Here is a 17,083-nt window from a genome sequence, read left to right on the forward strand (position 1 = left end):
TATGTATTTTACGTCATGTATTGGAGATGCTATTAGAATTCCACTCAGGTTAACATTGTCTCTCTTGTCCTGCTTCAGCCTCGGCGTCGTACAACTCACCGGAGCTCCTCCAACGATGAAACCCTCCATCACAGCAGAGCAGTACCTCGGGCTCCATCTACAGACGCCTAAGATCTTCTTCCCCTCCTCCGACAGCCAAGTCAGTCGGAGCATCCTCACCGGCCAACCCAATCACGCTGAGATAGACATGGCTTCGCCAAAGAGGTTGTACACTTGTTACAACCCTTTTTTACTCTACATGTTATCTATATTGTCCACTAAGCACTCATAGTAAAGGGAAATACGATTATTTTATCCTACTACATGACAAGCAATGAGGTACCAGGCAACTTAGCTATCCGTGATGGACTCTCTTGAACACCATCATTATTTATCTCTGCGCGTTTGAGTTGTGCATTTGTCGATGGGCCTGGGAGTTGAGCTAGTATGGTAGTGTCCTGGGTCCAAAGTAATAGAAGTAGCACAAAAACATTTTTCTAGTGTAGCATTTTCCTTGCTCAAGCCTGCCTACTAGAATCGCCAGTGCTTGAAAGGAAAAGTGAATGAAAAACATCGGAATTGGAAAGTTTCCTATGGTACTACTTTTCATGAATTTGGTGCAAAGGAATGGAGCAAAGGAAAACTATAGGATTTGTTCGTTTAGTGTCTCCTTGAAAGAAAAACCGTAGGAATTCTAATTTCCACTTGTCCTCCTTCTCATATTCCTATTCATCAAGCACAATACTAAGAGATAGTAGCATAATAGCATTATAACCGTACATTTTCTTGTGGTTTGACTTAATCTCACCATGCTTTTTTGCATCCTGTGATCTTCCAATTGTTGTGAATCAAACACCCAGATTGGCAGAAATCCTGTGTTTTTAAATTCTCTGTTTTGCACGTGCATTCCTATCCTATTCCTGTCTATTTCCTATCCCTGCATTGTTAGAATCCTCAAATTCAAACAAGCCCTTACTCAATTATTACTGTTACAGATATGTGTCAAAGAAAACCTTGTGTGGTTTGTCCTGCTGCTGCGGCGTTGTGTTCCACCCCAGCTCAGCTACTCCAATAATGGAAGGGTTCTCCGCAGCAGGGATCTGCTCTCCAGACTGTCTTTCCCCGCCTCAGATCTTCTTCCCCGCCGCCGGTAGCCACGACAACTGCATTACCATCATCAACTGAGCAGATGCCCTTGATGACTACACGGGTCCGAAAGAGAGGTTGCACTGTTCCGTGTCTGCTTACGTTATGCGTCGCTTAATATGATGACATGCTACATTATCGTCGTGTTCACCTATTAGACTCCGAGTTAGGTCCAAACTAATGCTGAAACTTGAGTTTTTAAATGGTTGTGGGGTACATATTGGGGCCACAATCAGTACTATTTGTCTACTATCTGGTTGATCTCGGGTGTCTACTATGAGTTTCATGTTGGGTGCAAACAAACATTAAAGGAGCCATTATCTGTATTTTTTAACTAAAGCTATTATCTGCCTGCTATCATTGGTTTTGGGTCTATCCACAATTTGCTACCATCACTCTGGATTTGTGCATGCACTCCTTACATAATCTCACTATGTTTTATTCCTATGCATGCCAGTTATTGTACACAATGGAACTGATCATGTAGAGCAAAAGAGACGAGCCTTGTGTGGCAATAAAATTTCATGCAGACGTCGTTCCATGGTGGGCGCAAAGGCAGCCCCCCTCCACCCATTTCGGATCGTAATCAAGAGGAAGATAATTGTTCTGAGGGGGATTCAGAAGGAGAAGACCACTCCTATTTACCCCATGAGGTATTCGTTCTAACTTGGCATGCTGATATTGGTAATATCATGCATATGGTGTCTTGCATTGCTTTCTATATACATTAAAGATATCATCTGCTTAGTTTAGACATGCTTTGTGTCAATGCCATCTGTTTAGTTTCTTTATCGTATATGTGAATCATGCAATGCCATCTTGTTTAGCCAGGCATCATATATGTGAATTTTGCAATGTCACCCTGGTTAACCAGTCATCTTATATGTGAATTATATCATGCCATCATTTTTTTATTACGTGTTAAATTTGTCAACAACTTTAGTACATTCAATTACTCTTCCTGTGCATCAGCCATTCGGCACAGTCATGGAAAAATCTAGAGCGGAAACAAGGTCTTCAGAGCAGACAATGCTATCTGACGAAGCGCATGTCTTGCTGGTTACTAATAGCTCCTCAGAGGAGGATTCAAAGACAGATGACCAGTCATATTCCCCCCCCCCCCCGAGGTGCATGCTCTAACTTGGCAGGGTTATGTTGCTCATATCGTGCGTATGGTATCTTGCATTGCTATGTCATTTGCTTAGTTTAGACATGCTTTGTGTGAATGCCACCTGTTTAGTGTCTAATTACCATATATGTGAATTATGCAATGCCATCTTGTTGCAAGACATGATATATGTGAATTTATCAATGGTATCTTGTTGCAAGGGATTATGTATGTGAATAATGCAATGCCATGATCTTTAGGTAAGCATCATATATGTGAATTATATCATGCCATCCTTTTTTCTATTTCTCATTGCTTTTGTCGACAATGTTTGTATATTCAACTACTCTTCCTGTGCATCAGCCATTTGAATTGGTGATGGAGAAATCTGGAGTCAAAACAAGGTCTTCAGAGCAGACAATGCTACCTGCTGAAGCAGATATCTTGCTGGTTACAGATAGCTCTTCAGAGGAGGATTTAGAGGCAGATGACCAGTCCTATTATCCCCCTGAGGTGTATGCTCAAACTTGGCAGGGTTATATTACTCATATCATGCATATGTTGTATTGCAATGCTTAGTTTTTACATCATATACACAATATTGAATGCCATCTCCTTAGTTGACACATCATATATGCGATTGCCCTTTTCTCACTTCCTTAGTATATAAATCATTTATTTGAATTATGTCATGCCATGATGTTTACATAGACAGCATCTATCCGAATTATGGCATGCCAACCCATTTTCTAAAGACATAATATAGTTATATCATCTCATCCTGTTTACATAGTCATCATATTTTAAATTATGTCATTCTATCCGTGAATTATCATGCCATCATGTTTCCATCGATGTCATGTTTGTGATTTATGGCATGCCAACCACTTTAATAGACACATCGTATAGTTATATCATGTCATCCTGTTTACATAGTCATCATATTTTGAAGTATGTCATTCTATCCTGTTTAGTTAGCCATCATACATGTGAAATTGTGTCATGCTATCCTGTTTAATTAGCCATCATATATGTGAAATTATGTCCTGCTATTCTGTTTGGTTAGAGAACATAAATGCGAATTGTTTCATGCCCTGTTTTCTTCCCTACTATCCATTGCACCTGTCTATCTTACAATGTCTGTACATTCAATTACTTTTCTTGTTTATCATCCATTTCAATTGGAGGGAGTGATGGCAGTATCTGTGGGAGTAAAAACATGGTCTTCAGAAAAGATCGTGCTACCTATCGATGTAGATAGAACCATGGTTGTACTTGCCCAAGAACCAGCCCCACCACACATAACCCACACTCATGCAGATTGTACCCCTACCCAGTTGGACAGAGAACCAGCTAGACCCCTTCTAACCCCAACCCCAGCAGATAGACACCTAATTCCCGTTGACACACCACCGTCTCCACCACAGAGCACCCAAGCACGAGCAGTTAGTAAGGCAACTGCAGTGCCCAAAGCACGAGGACCACCACTCCGAACCCCAAGTCAACGCTTAAAGCAGAAGAAGAATATTGTTCTCAGGTCAGGTTCCAATGAGTGTTGATGCTCGTGGCGGGTATCGTTATTTTCTGACCTTCGCAGATGATTTGAGCAGATATGATTATATCTACTTAATGAAGCACAAGTCTGAAACATTTGAAAGGTTCAAAGAATTTCAGAGTGAAGTGGAGAATCATCGTAACAAGAAAATAAAGTTTCTACAATCTCATCGCAGAGACAAATATTTGAGTTACGAGTTTGGCCTTCGTTTAAAACAATGTGAAATAGTTTCACAGCTCACGTCACATGGAACACCACAGCGTAATGGTGTGTCCAAACGTCGTAACCGCACTTTATTGAATATGGTGCGATCTATGATGTATCTTACCGATTTACCACTATTTTTTGGGGGTTATGCATTAGAGACAGCTACATTCACTTTAAATAGGGCACCATCAAAATCTGTTGAGAGGACGCCTTATGAACTATGGTTTGGCAAGAAACCAAAGTTGTCGTTTCTTAAAGTTTGGATCTGCGATGCTTATGTGGAAAAGTTCTAACCTGATAAGCTCAAACCCAAATCAGAGAAGTGCGTCTTCATAGAATACCCAAAGGAAACTATTGGGTACACCTTCTATCACAGATCCGAAGGTAAGATATTCGTTGCTAAAATGGATCCTTTCTAGAGAAGGAGTTTCTCTCAAAAGAAGTGAGTGGGAGGAAAGTAGAACTTGATGAGGTAACTGTACCTGCTCCCTTATTGGAAAGTAGTTCATCACTGAAGCCAGTTCATGTGACACCTACACCAATTAGTGAGTAAGCTAATGATATTGATCATGAAACTTCAGATCAAGTTACTACCGAACCTCGTAGGTCAACCAGAGTAAGATCCGCAATAGAGTGGTGCGGTAATCCTATTCTGGAGGTCATGTTACTTGACCACGACGAACCTACGAACTATGAGGAAGCGATGATGAGCCCAGATTCCGCAAAATGGCTTGAGGCCATGAAATCTGAGATGGGATCTATATATGAGAACAAAGTGTGGACTTTGGTGGACTTGCCCGATGATCGGCAAGCCATATTAAATAAATGGATCTTCAAGAGGAAGACGGACGCTGATAGTAGTGTTACTATCTACAAAGCTAGACTTGTCGAAAAAGGTTTTTGACAAAGTTCAAGGTGTTGACTACGATGAGATTTTCTCACCCGTAGCGATGCTTAAGTCTGTTCGAATCATGTTAGCAATTGCCGTATGATTATGAAATATGGCAAATGGATGTCAAAACTGCATTCCTGAATGGATTTCTAGAAGAAGAGTTGTATATGATGCAACCAGAAGGTTTTATCAATCCTAAAGGTGCTAACAAAACATGCAAGCTCCAGCGATCCATCTATGGACTGGTGCAAGCATATCAGAGTTGGAATACACGCTTTGATGAGTTGATCAAAGGATATGGTTTTATACAGACTTTAGGAGAAGCCTGTATTTACAAGAAAGTGAGTGGGAGCTCTGTAGCATTTCTAATACTATATGTGGATGACATATTGTTGATTGGAAATGATATAGAAATTCTGGATAGCATAAAAGGATACTTGAATAAGAGTTTTTCAAAGAAAGACCTCGGTGAAGCTCCTTACACATTGAGCATCAAGATCTATAGAGATAGATCAAGACGCTTGATAAGATTTTTCAATGAGTACATACTTTGATAAGATTTTTGAAGTAGCTCAAAATGGAACAGTCAAAGAAGGAGTTCTTGCCTGTGTTGCAAGGTGTGAAGTTGAGTAAGACTCAAAACCCGACCATGGCAGAAAATAGAAGAAGAATGAAAAGTCATTCCCTATGCCTCAGTCATAGGTTCTATAAAATATGCTATGCTGTGTACCAGACCTATTGTATACCTTGCTCTGAGTTTTGCAAGGGAGTGCAATTTTGATCTAGGAGTAGATCATTGGACAGCGGTCAATATATCCTTAGTGAGGACTAAGGAAATGTTTCTTGATTATGGAGGTGATAAAAGAGTTCGTCGTAAAGAGTTACATCAGCACAAGCTTTTTCACCAATCCAGATGACTCTAAGTCTCAATCTGGATACATGTTAAAAGTGGGAGGAATTAGCTAGAGTAACTCCATGCAAAGCATTGTAGACATAGAATATTTGCAAAATACATACGGCTCTAAATGTGTCAGACCCGTTGACTAAACTTCTCTCACGAGCAAAAGATGATCATACCTTAGTACTCTTTGGGTGTTAATCACATAGCGATGTGAACTAGATTATTGATTCTAGTAAACCCTTTGGGCATTGGTCACATGATGATGTAAACTATGGATGTTAATCACATACAGATGTGAATATTGGTGTTAAATCACATGATGATGTGAACTAGATTATTGACTCTAGTGCAAGTGGGAGACTGAAGGAAATATGCCCTAGAGGCAATAATAAAGTTATTATTTATTTCCTTATTTCATGATAAATGTTTATTATTCAAGCTAGAATTGTATTAACCGGAAACTTAGTACATGTGTGAATACATAGACAAACAAAGTGTCACTAGTATGCCTCTACTTGACTAGCTCGTTGAATCAAAGATGGTTAAGTTTCCTAGCCATAGACATGAGTTGTCATTTGATTAACGGGATCACATCATTAGGAGAATGATGTGATTGACTTGACCCATTCTGTTAGCTTAGCACTTGATCGTTTAGTATGTTGCTATTGCTTTCTTCATGACTTATACATGTTCCTATGACTATGAGATTATGCAACTTCCGTTTATCGGAGGAACACTTTGTGTGCTACCAAACGTCACAACGTAACTGGGTGATTATAAAGGTGCTCTACAGGTGTCTCCGAAGGTACTTGTTGAGTTGGCGTATTTAGAGATTAGGATTTGTCACTCCGATTGTCGGAGAGGTATCTTTGGGCCCTCTCGGTAATGCACATCACTATAAGCCTTGCAAGCAATGTGACTAATGAGTTAGTTGCGAGATGATGCATTACATAACGAGTAAAGAGACTTGCCGGTAACGAGATTGAACTAGGTATTGAGATATCAACGATCGAATCTCGGGCAAGTAACATACCGATGACAAAGGGAACAACGTATGTTGTTATGCGGTTTGACCGATAAAGATCTTCGTAGAATATGTAGGAGCCAATATGAGCATCCAGGTTGTTATTGGCCGGAGACGTGTCTCGGTCATGTCTACATAGTTTTCGAACCCGTAGGGTCCGCACGCTTAACGTTCGGTGACGATTTATATTATGAGTTATGTCTTTTGATATACCGAAGGTAGTTCGGAGTCCCGGATGACATCGGGGACATGACGAGGAGTCTCTAAATGGTCAAGACTTAAAGATCGTTAAATTGGATGACTATATTCGGACATCGGAAAGGTTCCGAGTGATTCAGGTATTTTCGGAGTACCGGGGAGTTACGGGAATTCACTGGGAGAAGTATTGGGCCTTATTGGGCCATACAGGAATAGAGGAGAGAGGCCAAAAGGAAGGAGGCGCCCCCCCCCCCTCTGGTCCGAATTGGACAAGGGGTGCAGCCCCCTTTTCCTTCTCCCTCTCCCCCTCTTTCCTTCTCTCCTACTCCGGAAAGGAAAGGGGAATCCTACTAGGACTTGGGAGTCCTAGTAGGACTCCCCACACTTGGCGCGCCCCCTCTAGGGCCGGCCTCTCCCTCCCTCCTTTATATACGGGGGCAGGGGGGCACCTCTAGACACAACAATCGATCTCTTGATCTCTTAGTCGTGGGCGGTGCCCCCCTCCACCATATTCCACCTTTATAATATCATAGCGGTGCTTAGGCGAAGCCTTGCGTCGGTAGCATCATCAACACTGTCATCACACCATCGTGCTGACGAAACTCTCCCGCAAAGCTCTGCTGGATCGGAGTTCGTGGGACGTCATCGAGTTGAACATGTGCTGAACTCGGAGGTGTCGTACGTTCGGTACTTGATCGGTCAGATCGTGAAGACGTACGACTACATCAACCGCTTTGTGCTAACGCTTTCGCTTTCGGTCTACGAGGGTACGTGGACACACTCTTCCCTCTCGTTGCTATGCATCACCATGATCTTGCGTGTGCGTAGGAATTTTTTTGAAATTACTACGTTCCCCAACAAGAGGGGGCAGCCAAGAGGAGGGGAAGGACTCCCCTCCCCTTACGCAGGACAAAGGGAGAAGGGAAAGTCCTTCCCCACCCCAATTTAGCCTCCCACTATGGGAAGAGGGCGTCTCCCCCTCTTGGGCCTTGGTGGCCTAATTCTCCCTCCACCTCTTGGCCTTTTAAGCCCCGTTGATATTTAAATTAATATAAAACCTTCTAATTATTATTAGACCTTATATATATAGTTTAACATCATCAGAAACATTTTCCACCTATATATTAATTATCAGTAATACCCGGTATTACCCGATAAACTCCAAAACCCTCCCAGTGACCCTGAAACACTTCCGGATCCTCTCGGAACTATTCTGAATATTAATGAAACAATTCCACAAATATATTCTCATCACTCCCGTCATATTAACACTCAGCCGATCATGATCTCCTTAAGTTTGTGACTCCATAGGTTTGGTAACTCATAGACATGAACGAAACCCCTTCGTTCAATGACGGATAATGGAACTGTGGGCGTCCATATCGATGTCTATGAACACACGAATGATATTAGCATGAACCTTTGGTTATAATGCGAGGTTCCCTTTGCTTCACGATACTTCACAAAACCCAGGATGCATCAGTATCCTTCTGAGTCATCACATGCTCACTATACCGTTATCCTCGTTATCGGTTTTGTTCTTCTTTCTTGTTATTGTGTTCTGGCATCCCCGTGACGAAGTCACCTATGTATGGACGAACGATGATGGATGTCGTCACATCAAGGGGGCCCTAAGAATATCTCTCTATCGTTGGAGGAACAAATCTCACTCTTGAGCTATCTAGTCCCTTGTCAATTTTTCTGATGAACCTGTAAGTTGTCGTTATGATCACCGTGTTACAGATGAGTTTTAGCAAACCCAAGTCCACCATTCGGTAAGAAGTGACTACGATACTCTCATGCTCTAAGGAGCAAAATCAGATGCTAACGCTTCGTGTTATTACAATTGGTTACAGACGATATTAACTCAATTCATAACAAACAAAATTGGGTCGATTCAATATGATCGTTCTTTCAACGTCATAATATCAATGTTGTTTTAGGACTATCATTTAACACTTAATGATATCCTTAGATCCGGAAAGCATAATCACCAACAACACTTAAGCTAGCCCTAGAGGCAAGACTAGGAACCTTTTATTTAAGCGTCCACTGAATCGCATATTCCAGGATCATAGCAGTTATATCATATAATATAGACTCTTTAATTATGAATCCGGAAATATAATAATACAAATATTATTGCCTCTAGGGCATATTTACAACAGAAATGACTCTTTAGTTCTTATTTTTGTCGTGGGGAGTTTATTGAATACCAAGTGCCACTGGATTAAGCATGGGCGGTAGCTGAATACTTTTGAGTCAATCTCTTACAAAGGATAGTTTTATGAAAGATTTGCTGCCCTTCATGGATTTCTTAAGGGATCACATAACATAACCCCCACAAAGCTTCCTTGCGGTCTTTGATTTTTTCAGCCACCACCACCACCACCGTCTTCTTACATAGATCGAAGCTCAAGCCTCACATGGTCTTCTTTCAGCTTACATGGATGCGGTTAGGCAGTATCGCTATTTCCATTGCTCTAAGTTGGGAGGTTTGGTTGATCTTAGAGACATGTATGTGCCCCTTTTGATTTGCAAATTTATGCAAAATGTGCGGCTTTTGTTGTGTGAAACTTGATGCTCATACCATAATCCAAATTTCTATGTTTGTCTGAAAATAAATATTCTACACCCCCCCAAGAAAACAAATGTGTGTGAAAACAAACAAAAATTTCCTTAGGAATGCTCTCTGTGCTGGAATGGTTTACGTAAACAGCAATGAAAAAACAAATGGCCATTGCAAAAAAAAAACCAAGCGGGCCTTCCCAGGCCACAGCCCACTAAGGCCAGCCCGAATGGGGAAACCAAGATTTTCTTTTCTCAGAAAAAAAGGGACTCCAACCGAGTACTCCATTCCCCAACCCTCTCCTCTCGTAAAATGGAAGCATGAACGGCCCGCGGCGGCCATTAACGGCGACGGTGGCGGCCAGAGGGGTACCAGAGCGGCGGCGGAAGGAGGCCATCAGGGCCGCGGAGGGCGTAGGTGAGCTCGGGGAGGCGCATCTGGTCGCCGAGGCGGCAGCAGGCGGCGGCAGGTGCAGCGCAGGCGTCTGTTGGAGTACGGGAAGCGCCGTTAAGGGTCGTGCAGCGGCGAGGAGGTGCCGGCTGCTTCCGCTTCCGCGCCATGAAGGCGACAATTTGGCAGTCCCGGCCTCGTCCAGATCATCCATGGCCACGCAAGCTCCTCCCTCCTCGCTTTTCCATATAGCTACTGTACTGAATTTTTCATCAAAAACGCTAAATATGGCTTAGCTCCGCTAAACATCTTCTCCCGCCCCGCTATTTTTAAATTTAACTGAAACTAGACTAGCGCAACACTCGACACGTAGCGTCATCCTCTCGGGCACTTCCACCACCACCACCACCGGCAGCAGCAGCAGCAGAGCTTCCTCTTCTTCCATGGATGGAAGCTCAACCTCTCTCTTTTGCAGTGCACCCACAATCAGGCCACCACCACTAGTCCACCACACACAGCAACAGCAGAGCTTCCTCTCTCCCTCCCTCTCGGTCACTTGCTTGCCTCCACCATTTTCCTCATCTGCTCTGCAAGCATGAACCTTTTGTTTGGAGCCTTTCTCTCCACCAGCGGACGCTCGACACGAGCGTCTCCCTACGCCATTTAGGGGTGTCAGGACATCACTTCTGTGTCTCCCACTACTCCACACTAGTCTACGAAGGAACAAGTGGGTGCTGTAACGTCAATGCTTCACGTGTTGTTTCTTTCCCTTTTCTTTCTGTTTCACAGCCAACGGAGAGAGAAAAGAAAAGGATCCTGATTAAACTACAGCAGTTAACAAAGACCACATGATGAATCGGTCATTATGAGATTATTCCACATTACAAGTTAGTCTACAAATTTGTATGACTTGAACTCTGGTCAAGCATAGCAAATCAGTCTAGGAATGTATGGTAATGGAACGCAGAAAGAACATCAATACAAATGCATAAACAGAGCAAATTTCTCCGAGGTGCAGGTGCAGTGCAACCATGGAGACGAGAGCATTCTCTGCAGTAGATACGCTTCTCATCTTTCTCCTAATTAATCTTCCTCCCCCTAGGACAAATTTCTCTACCCAAATGATACGCAGTCACAGTGTACAACGTAGTGCACTCAGACTCACGCATCGCGTCTCTTTCACTCAACACTCGACACGTAGCATTTCTCCTTTTCTTCTCCACAACTCGGTCGATATCTCTTCCTCTCGGTCACTTCCACCATCCCTGCTCACACTGTCATACAGACAAGCTCACAACACCAAGCTTCCAACACCACCATTCCCTCCTCGCAGACCAAGCTCGCGCACATTGGTGTCCTCTCTCCCTCTTGTTCACTTCCAGCTCCACCCTCACCCTCTTCCTCCAAAGACCCAAGCTCAAGCCCCACCTGTTCTTCTTCCAGCCGATCCCATCCCAACCATGGCATCCTTGGCCCTCATGCTCATGCTCACCCTCACCCTCATGCTACTGCATGCTCCTTTACCTGCGGTATGCGACGACCAAGGTGCAGGCCTCTCTCCAAGCCATCGCACATACATTGTGATGCTGAGGCCACCCGTCGAAGCGGGCAGCGAGGACGACCACCGCTGGTGGCAGGATTCCTTCCTGCCAACGCCTCTCGCCGGCTCCGATGAGCCACGCCTCATCCATACCTACACCAAGGTCTTCACGGGGTTTGCCGTGAGGCTCACCGAAGACGACCTCGCCATGGTGTCCCAGAGGAAAGAGTTTGTGCGGGCGTTTCCAGACCATCTCTGGCACCCCAGCACCACTCACACTCCGAAGTTCCTCGGACTGGAGAAAGATGCCGGGCTGTGGAGGGACACCAACTATGGCCAAGGAGTCATAATCGGGGTCCTAGACACCAGCATATATTCAGAGCATCCTTCCTTTGATGACAGTGGTATCCCGCCACCCCCATCAAAGTGGAAGGGCTCATGCCATGGCGCTGCACGCTGCAGTAACAAGTTGATAGGTGCCAAATTCCATAATTTCAATGCAAATGATTCCAGAGATGACACAGGGCATGGAACACATACCTCGTCCACCGCAGCTGGGAACTTCGTCAGTGGTGCCTCGGTCCATGGCCTCGGCAGGGGCACAGCGGCCGGTATTGCTCCAGGTGCGCACTTGGCCATGTACAGGGTGTGCACGGTTCTGGGGTGTGCAGCCTCGGATATACTTGCTGGGTTTGACGAAGCTGTCAAGGATGGGGTCGATGTGCTCTCGATCTCCCTCGAACCTGTTTACGATGTCAGCTTCACTGAAGACCCAGTCTCTATTGGCGCACTCAATGCGGTAGCCAAGGGCATTGTTGTAGTGGCTGCAGCTGGTAACAATGGACCCATGTCATTTGTTGCCAATTCTGCACCATGGTTGCTTACAGTCGCAGCTGGCTCGGTGGACCGAAGCTTTGAGACTATTGTGCAGCTTGGGAACGGCAACCACATCAATGGGGAAGCTCTTAACCAGACTTCTAACTCAAGCTCCAAGTCATTCCCTTTGTATGTGGACAAACACTGCAAGTCGTCAGCTGGAAGAAATGTGGCCGGCAAAATTGTAATTTGCCATAACACAGGAACAGTGAGTGACAAAGGCTCTTCACTAAACCAGTCTGACATCAGTGGCATCATGACTCATGAGTGCCGGGGCGGCTGGCGTAGTACTGGTCAACAGCAAAGATGCTGGCTTCACCACCCTTCTGGAGGACTATGGCAATGTTGTGCAGGTGACCGTGGCTGATGGCAACAATATCACAGAGTATGTGAGGACAACAAGCAAACCCAGTGCCAAAGTCATCTAGAAAAACACTGTGCTTGGTGTCCGGCCATCTCCCACTGTCGCGGCATTTTCATCCCGTGGCCCTAGAAGTTTAAGCCCTGGCGTGCTAAAGCCAGATATATTAGCACCTGGGCTCAACATCCTTGCTGCATGGCCACCACTCACCATGTTTGGTTCTGGGCCATTCAATATTATATCTGGTACATCCACATCTTATTGCACTCCTTTATTATTTGATAGCTTCTAACACCGAAGCTAATCATACAGTCCGCCTAGAGCTCAGCTTGGCGATTCGTCGAGCGGATCTCTGAATTCGTCGGATGTGAATAGCGCTTCACTTTCGACGGCCTCCTCCCCTATCCCTACAGACGGCGCGGAGGTGGAGTCCCGTAGGGGACAAAATCAGGAGGAGGTGGTCCTAGAAGCGCCACAAGGCGACCTTCCGGACTCCCAACCCAAAGGGGGTAAAACCCCGGAGGGATCTAAGTCCGGCCCTGGGCCGGACACTGCTCTGGAACCATTAGTGGTTCCAGAGCCCGACAGGCGGCGCCTTCACAAGAAGGGCAAGTCCGCGACGCCGGCGACTTCCGTTCACCTGGAGGCGCCGGACAATTTGCTGGAGGCGCTCGACGGCGCCTCTATCAACGAAGAACACCGCACTATTATGAGTGCGGTGATTCAGAAGGTTCAGTCCACCAAGAGCGGGCTGACGGAAGCCTGCACAATCCTGTTAACGGGCTTTGAGGTATGTGTTCAAAAACATATATAAAAAATGTTACCGCATAGACAGTAGCCCCTGATGCTTAGTTCGGTGTTCGGAAAGAAAAGCCGAACTGAGGATCTTAAAAGATATACGCAGGAGTCTAATAGAAATATGTCAATATGGAAATGCAGGCAGTGCTGCTGACCTCTGCCGCACTGACAGCGGAGGTCAATGCCTTGAAGGAAAGCCTCGAGCGGTTCGAGAGCGAGCTCGGCCGTGCCAAGAAGCAGCTCGAGGATAAAGAGGGTACGTAGCACCTCCTGTAAATGTATATAGAAATACTTGGTTGCATAATAATAACAGGACCAACGTCAGTGTTGCAGGAGCCACGACCGAGGTGGCGACCCTGAAAGAGGCGGTTTCGAAGGCCAAAAAGAGTGCGGCCTTGGAGCGCACCGAGCGAGAGAAGCAGGAGGCGCGGGTGACGGAGGTTCGGCAAGAGCTCCAGGCTCTCGTGGAAAAACACGAGAGTTTGGAGCGTGACTCAAAGACTCGAGAGTCCGAGCTTGCCTTGGCTCTTGAGAGTGCCAAGACCGCTAAGGCCGAAGCCCAGAAGGCCCTTCAGGAGATCGAGGCGATGAAGAAGATAGCGGCGGGTAAGGCATTCTTTATGCAAAGCAAAAATATAAAAGTTAATTATCTGCTACTTACCCGAATCCGGAGCTCTCTAGGAGCGTTCGCCGATCTGCCTCGTAGTGTGTCTGATGCCGCCGCATACTACCGAGCCGAAGAGGGGAGCTCGACGGAAAAAGTGTTCTGGTCTCAGTATGCTGAGGCCGAACATCCGGTGCCCCTGAGCGACCAACTGAAGCAGCTGGTTGAGCTCCACAAGGTGGCCAAACAGGCCATGAAGGGCCTCATAGCTCGGCTGTGGCCTGGAGAAGCCATGCCTGGGAGCTACTTCGGTCTGGTGCGGCGGCTGGTGGACGCGTGTCCGTGGATTGAGGTCATCAAGCGCTCCGTTTGTATTGAAGGTGCCCGTCGGGCCCTTGCCCGTGCTAAGGTGCACTGGGGCAAGCTAGACGCGGAGAAGCTGTTGACGGACGCGCCACCGCCGGGCAAGGAGTATCGTACGCCCGAGATGTATTACAATGGCGTTCTAAAGGGTGCCCGCCGCATAGCGGATGAGTGCTCCAAAGACGTAATTTTTGAATAAACTCGCATTTGTTATCATGTACGCTGAAGCTTTGTTCATATGCGTTAAGCAACGCTTGTTAATTTAAAATATTACCTGCTGTGCGGCCGTTTATCAAATCTGAGAGATGCAAGTCGTCGGCTTCGACCCCCATGCCACGAGTGCTAGGGTGTTCGGGACAAACTTGAGCGCTCTTGTTCCCATTCTTGGGTCCATCTAGGGAGGCGTTTAGCACAGCGAACCAGGCCGTCGTACTTATAATGCTTTATCACTCTCACTTAGCCATAGAATTCTATAATTTTAAATTTTGGCGAAGCCCCTAGTATTCGGAAGACCGAGTTTGGGGTGCTATCCACGCCTAGGCCGGATAAGTCCGGTTCCTCGCTTGAAGCGGCATAAGTCTTTAAGGACTCGAAAAAACCTCGCGAACAGCGACCAGTCTCTCGCACTATCATGACAGTCAGTTTTAGCTTTCTCTACTGAGGTGTTAACCCAGCTCAACTGGGGCACAATCGCAGTAGTTCTCCCAGCGCTACCTTAGCCAACAATGCGGAACATAAGGTACCAAAACATGGGAGCCGGGCAAACCTAACTATTGACCAAAGACATGATTCGGAGCCGGTGCATATAGTGCTATAAGTTCGGGGTGCCGCACTTGTTAGAGTGTTCGGTCTTCTCACACCATATTATGGGGTGTTGTAAGCCCCTGGTGTATTGTCCGTGCCAAAGTGTACGGTTGCATAGTGTCATGACTGAACATGTTTGCATATAAAAATAGATAAGTACCATAATAGGTAAGAGCTATGTATTGCTTATTAAAAAAGGGCTGCTGTGAAAGTAGAACGATACAAAAAGTGCGGTAAGCAAGAGATGGGAGTATTTGACATATTACCCTTTAGGGGCAAGCTGCAGGATTGTAAGAGAAACATGTATTAAACTCGTTATAGAGACCACCTTGAACTTTGACGTGGCTTGCTTCCTCCCTGGCTATTGCATCGTTGGTTCGGCGATAGTATTGCCGGACAGGCCTTCCGAATAGTTGGGTCCTGAAAGTGTGTGAAAAAGGAAAACGGCGAAATAGGGAGCCCCCTAGTGCGATTGAGCCGCATTCTGGGCGTGCCGTTGTTGTGCCCCTTCCCTTATGCCCATGGTATCTCTAAGGCGTAATTATGTACGCGTGGTACCAGCATTGCCGTTTGGCGGGGGCTGGGGTCGGGGCCGCACTACTATGCTTGCTCGGAACGTGCCAGCCGGATTTGTTGTAGGTTACTTCGGGCTCGCTTGACGTTGTCCGGACGTTTGGCGCCTAGATTGGAGAACTACCTTGAGAGGCTACTCTGTACTTCCGCTGCCAGGGCCACCGTGTGCTCCTCCGTTCGGAGAGAGCGTTCTGTGTTTCCATTTACCGTGATGACTCCGTGAGGTCCTGGCATCTTGAGCTTGAGATATGCGTAGTGCGGCGCCGCATTGAATTTTGCAAATGCGGTTCGTCCGAGCAGAGCGTGATAGCCGCTGCGGAATGGGACTATGTCGAAGATTAACTCCTCGCTCCGGAAGTTATCCGGTGATCCGAAGACCACCTCAAGTGTGACCGACCCTGTACAGCTGGCTTCGACCCCCGGTATGACACCTTTGAAGGTTGTATTTGTGGGTTTAATCCTTGAAGGATCGATGCCCATTTTTCGCACTGTGTCCTGGTAAAGCAGGTTCAGGCTACTGCCGCCGTCCATTAGGACTCTGGTAAGGTGAAATCTGTCGATAATTGGGTCTAGGACCAGTGCGGCGAATCCGCCGTGACGGATGCTGGTGGGATGGTCCCGTCGATCGAAAGTGATGGGGCAGGAGGACCATTGGTTGAACTTTGGGGCGACTGGCTCCAGCGCATAGACGTCCTTGAGAGCATGCTTCCGCTCCCTTTTGGGGATCTGAGTTGCGTATATCATATTCACCATCCGAACTTGCGGGGGATATCCCTTCTGTCCTTTGTTGTTCGGCGGCCGGGGCCCCTCCTCGTCATCGCTATGTAGCCCCTTGTCTCTGGTCTCGGCACTTATCTTGCCTGCCTTCTTGAACACCCAACAATCCCTGTTGGTGTGATTGGCTGGCTGTTCGGGGGTGCCGTGTATCTGGCACGAGCGATCAAGTATCCGGTCTAAGCTGGCTGGGCCCTGAGGGTTTCGTTTGAATGGCTTCTTCCGCTAACCCAGTTTAGAGCCTCTGAATCCGGCATTGACTGTTGTATCTTCATTATTGTCACCGTTAATGCGGCGCTTATGCTTGTTGCGGCGCGACCTGCCGTTGTTATCCTTGTTATCCGAATTGCCGGGGCTCTTG

The 17,083-nt window shown here is 46.2% G+C and overlaps 1 protein-coding gene across 1 annotated transcript; it reads left to right on the forward strand.

The window, feature by feature from the left end:
* The first annotated feature begins 10,951 nt into the window (after positions 1–10,951).
* On the forward strand, positions 10,952–13,053 carry LOC119340856 (subtilisin-like protease 4). Its single transcript, XM_037612767.1, has one exon. It carries the CDS (start codon positions 11,061–11,063, stop codon positions 12,810–12,812), a length of 1,752 nt encoding a protein of 583 aa, XP_037468664.1. The 5' UTR covers positions 10,952–11,060; the 3' UTR covers positions 12,813–13,053.
* Positions 13,054–17,083: the final 4,030 nt, after the last annotated feature.

Source organism: Triticum dicoccoides, chromosome 1B, assembly GCF_002162155.2.
Source record: "Triticum dicoccoides isolate Atlit2015 ecotype Zavitan chromosome 1B, WEW_v2.0, whole genome shotgun sequence".
In the NCBI taxonomy this organism is placed as follows: Eukaryota; Viridiplantae; Streptophyta; class Magnoliopsida; order Poales; family Poaceae; genus Triticum; species Triticum dicoccoides.

Coding starts and splice junctions, on each gene's coding strand:
- LOC119340856 (XM_037612767.1), top strand. CDS start 11,061: ATGGAGACGAGAGCATTCTCTGCAGTAGATACGCTTCTCATCTTTCTC.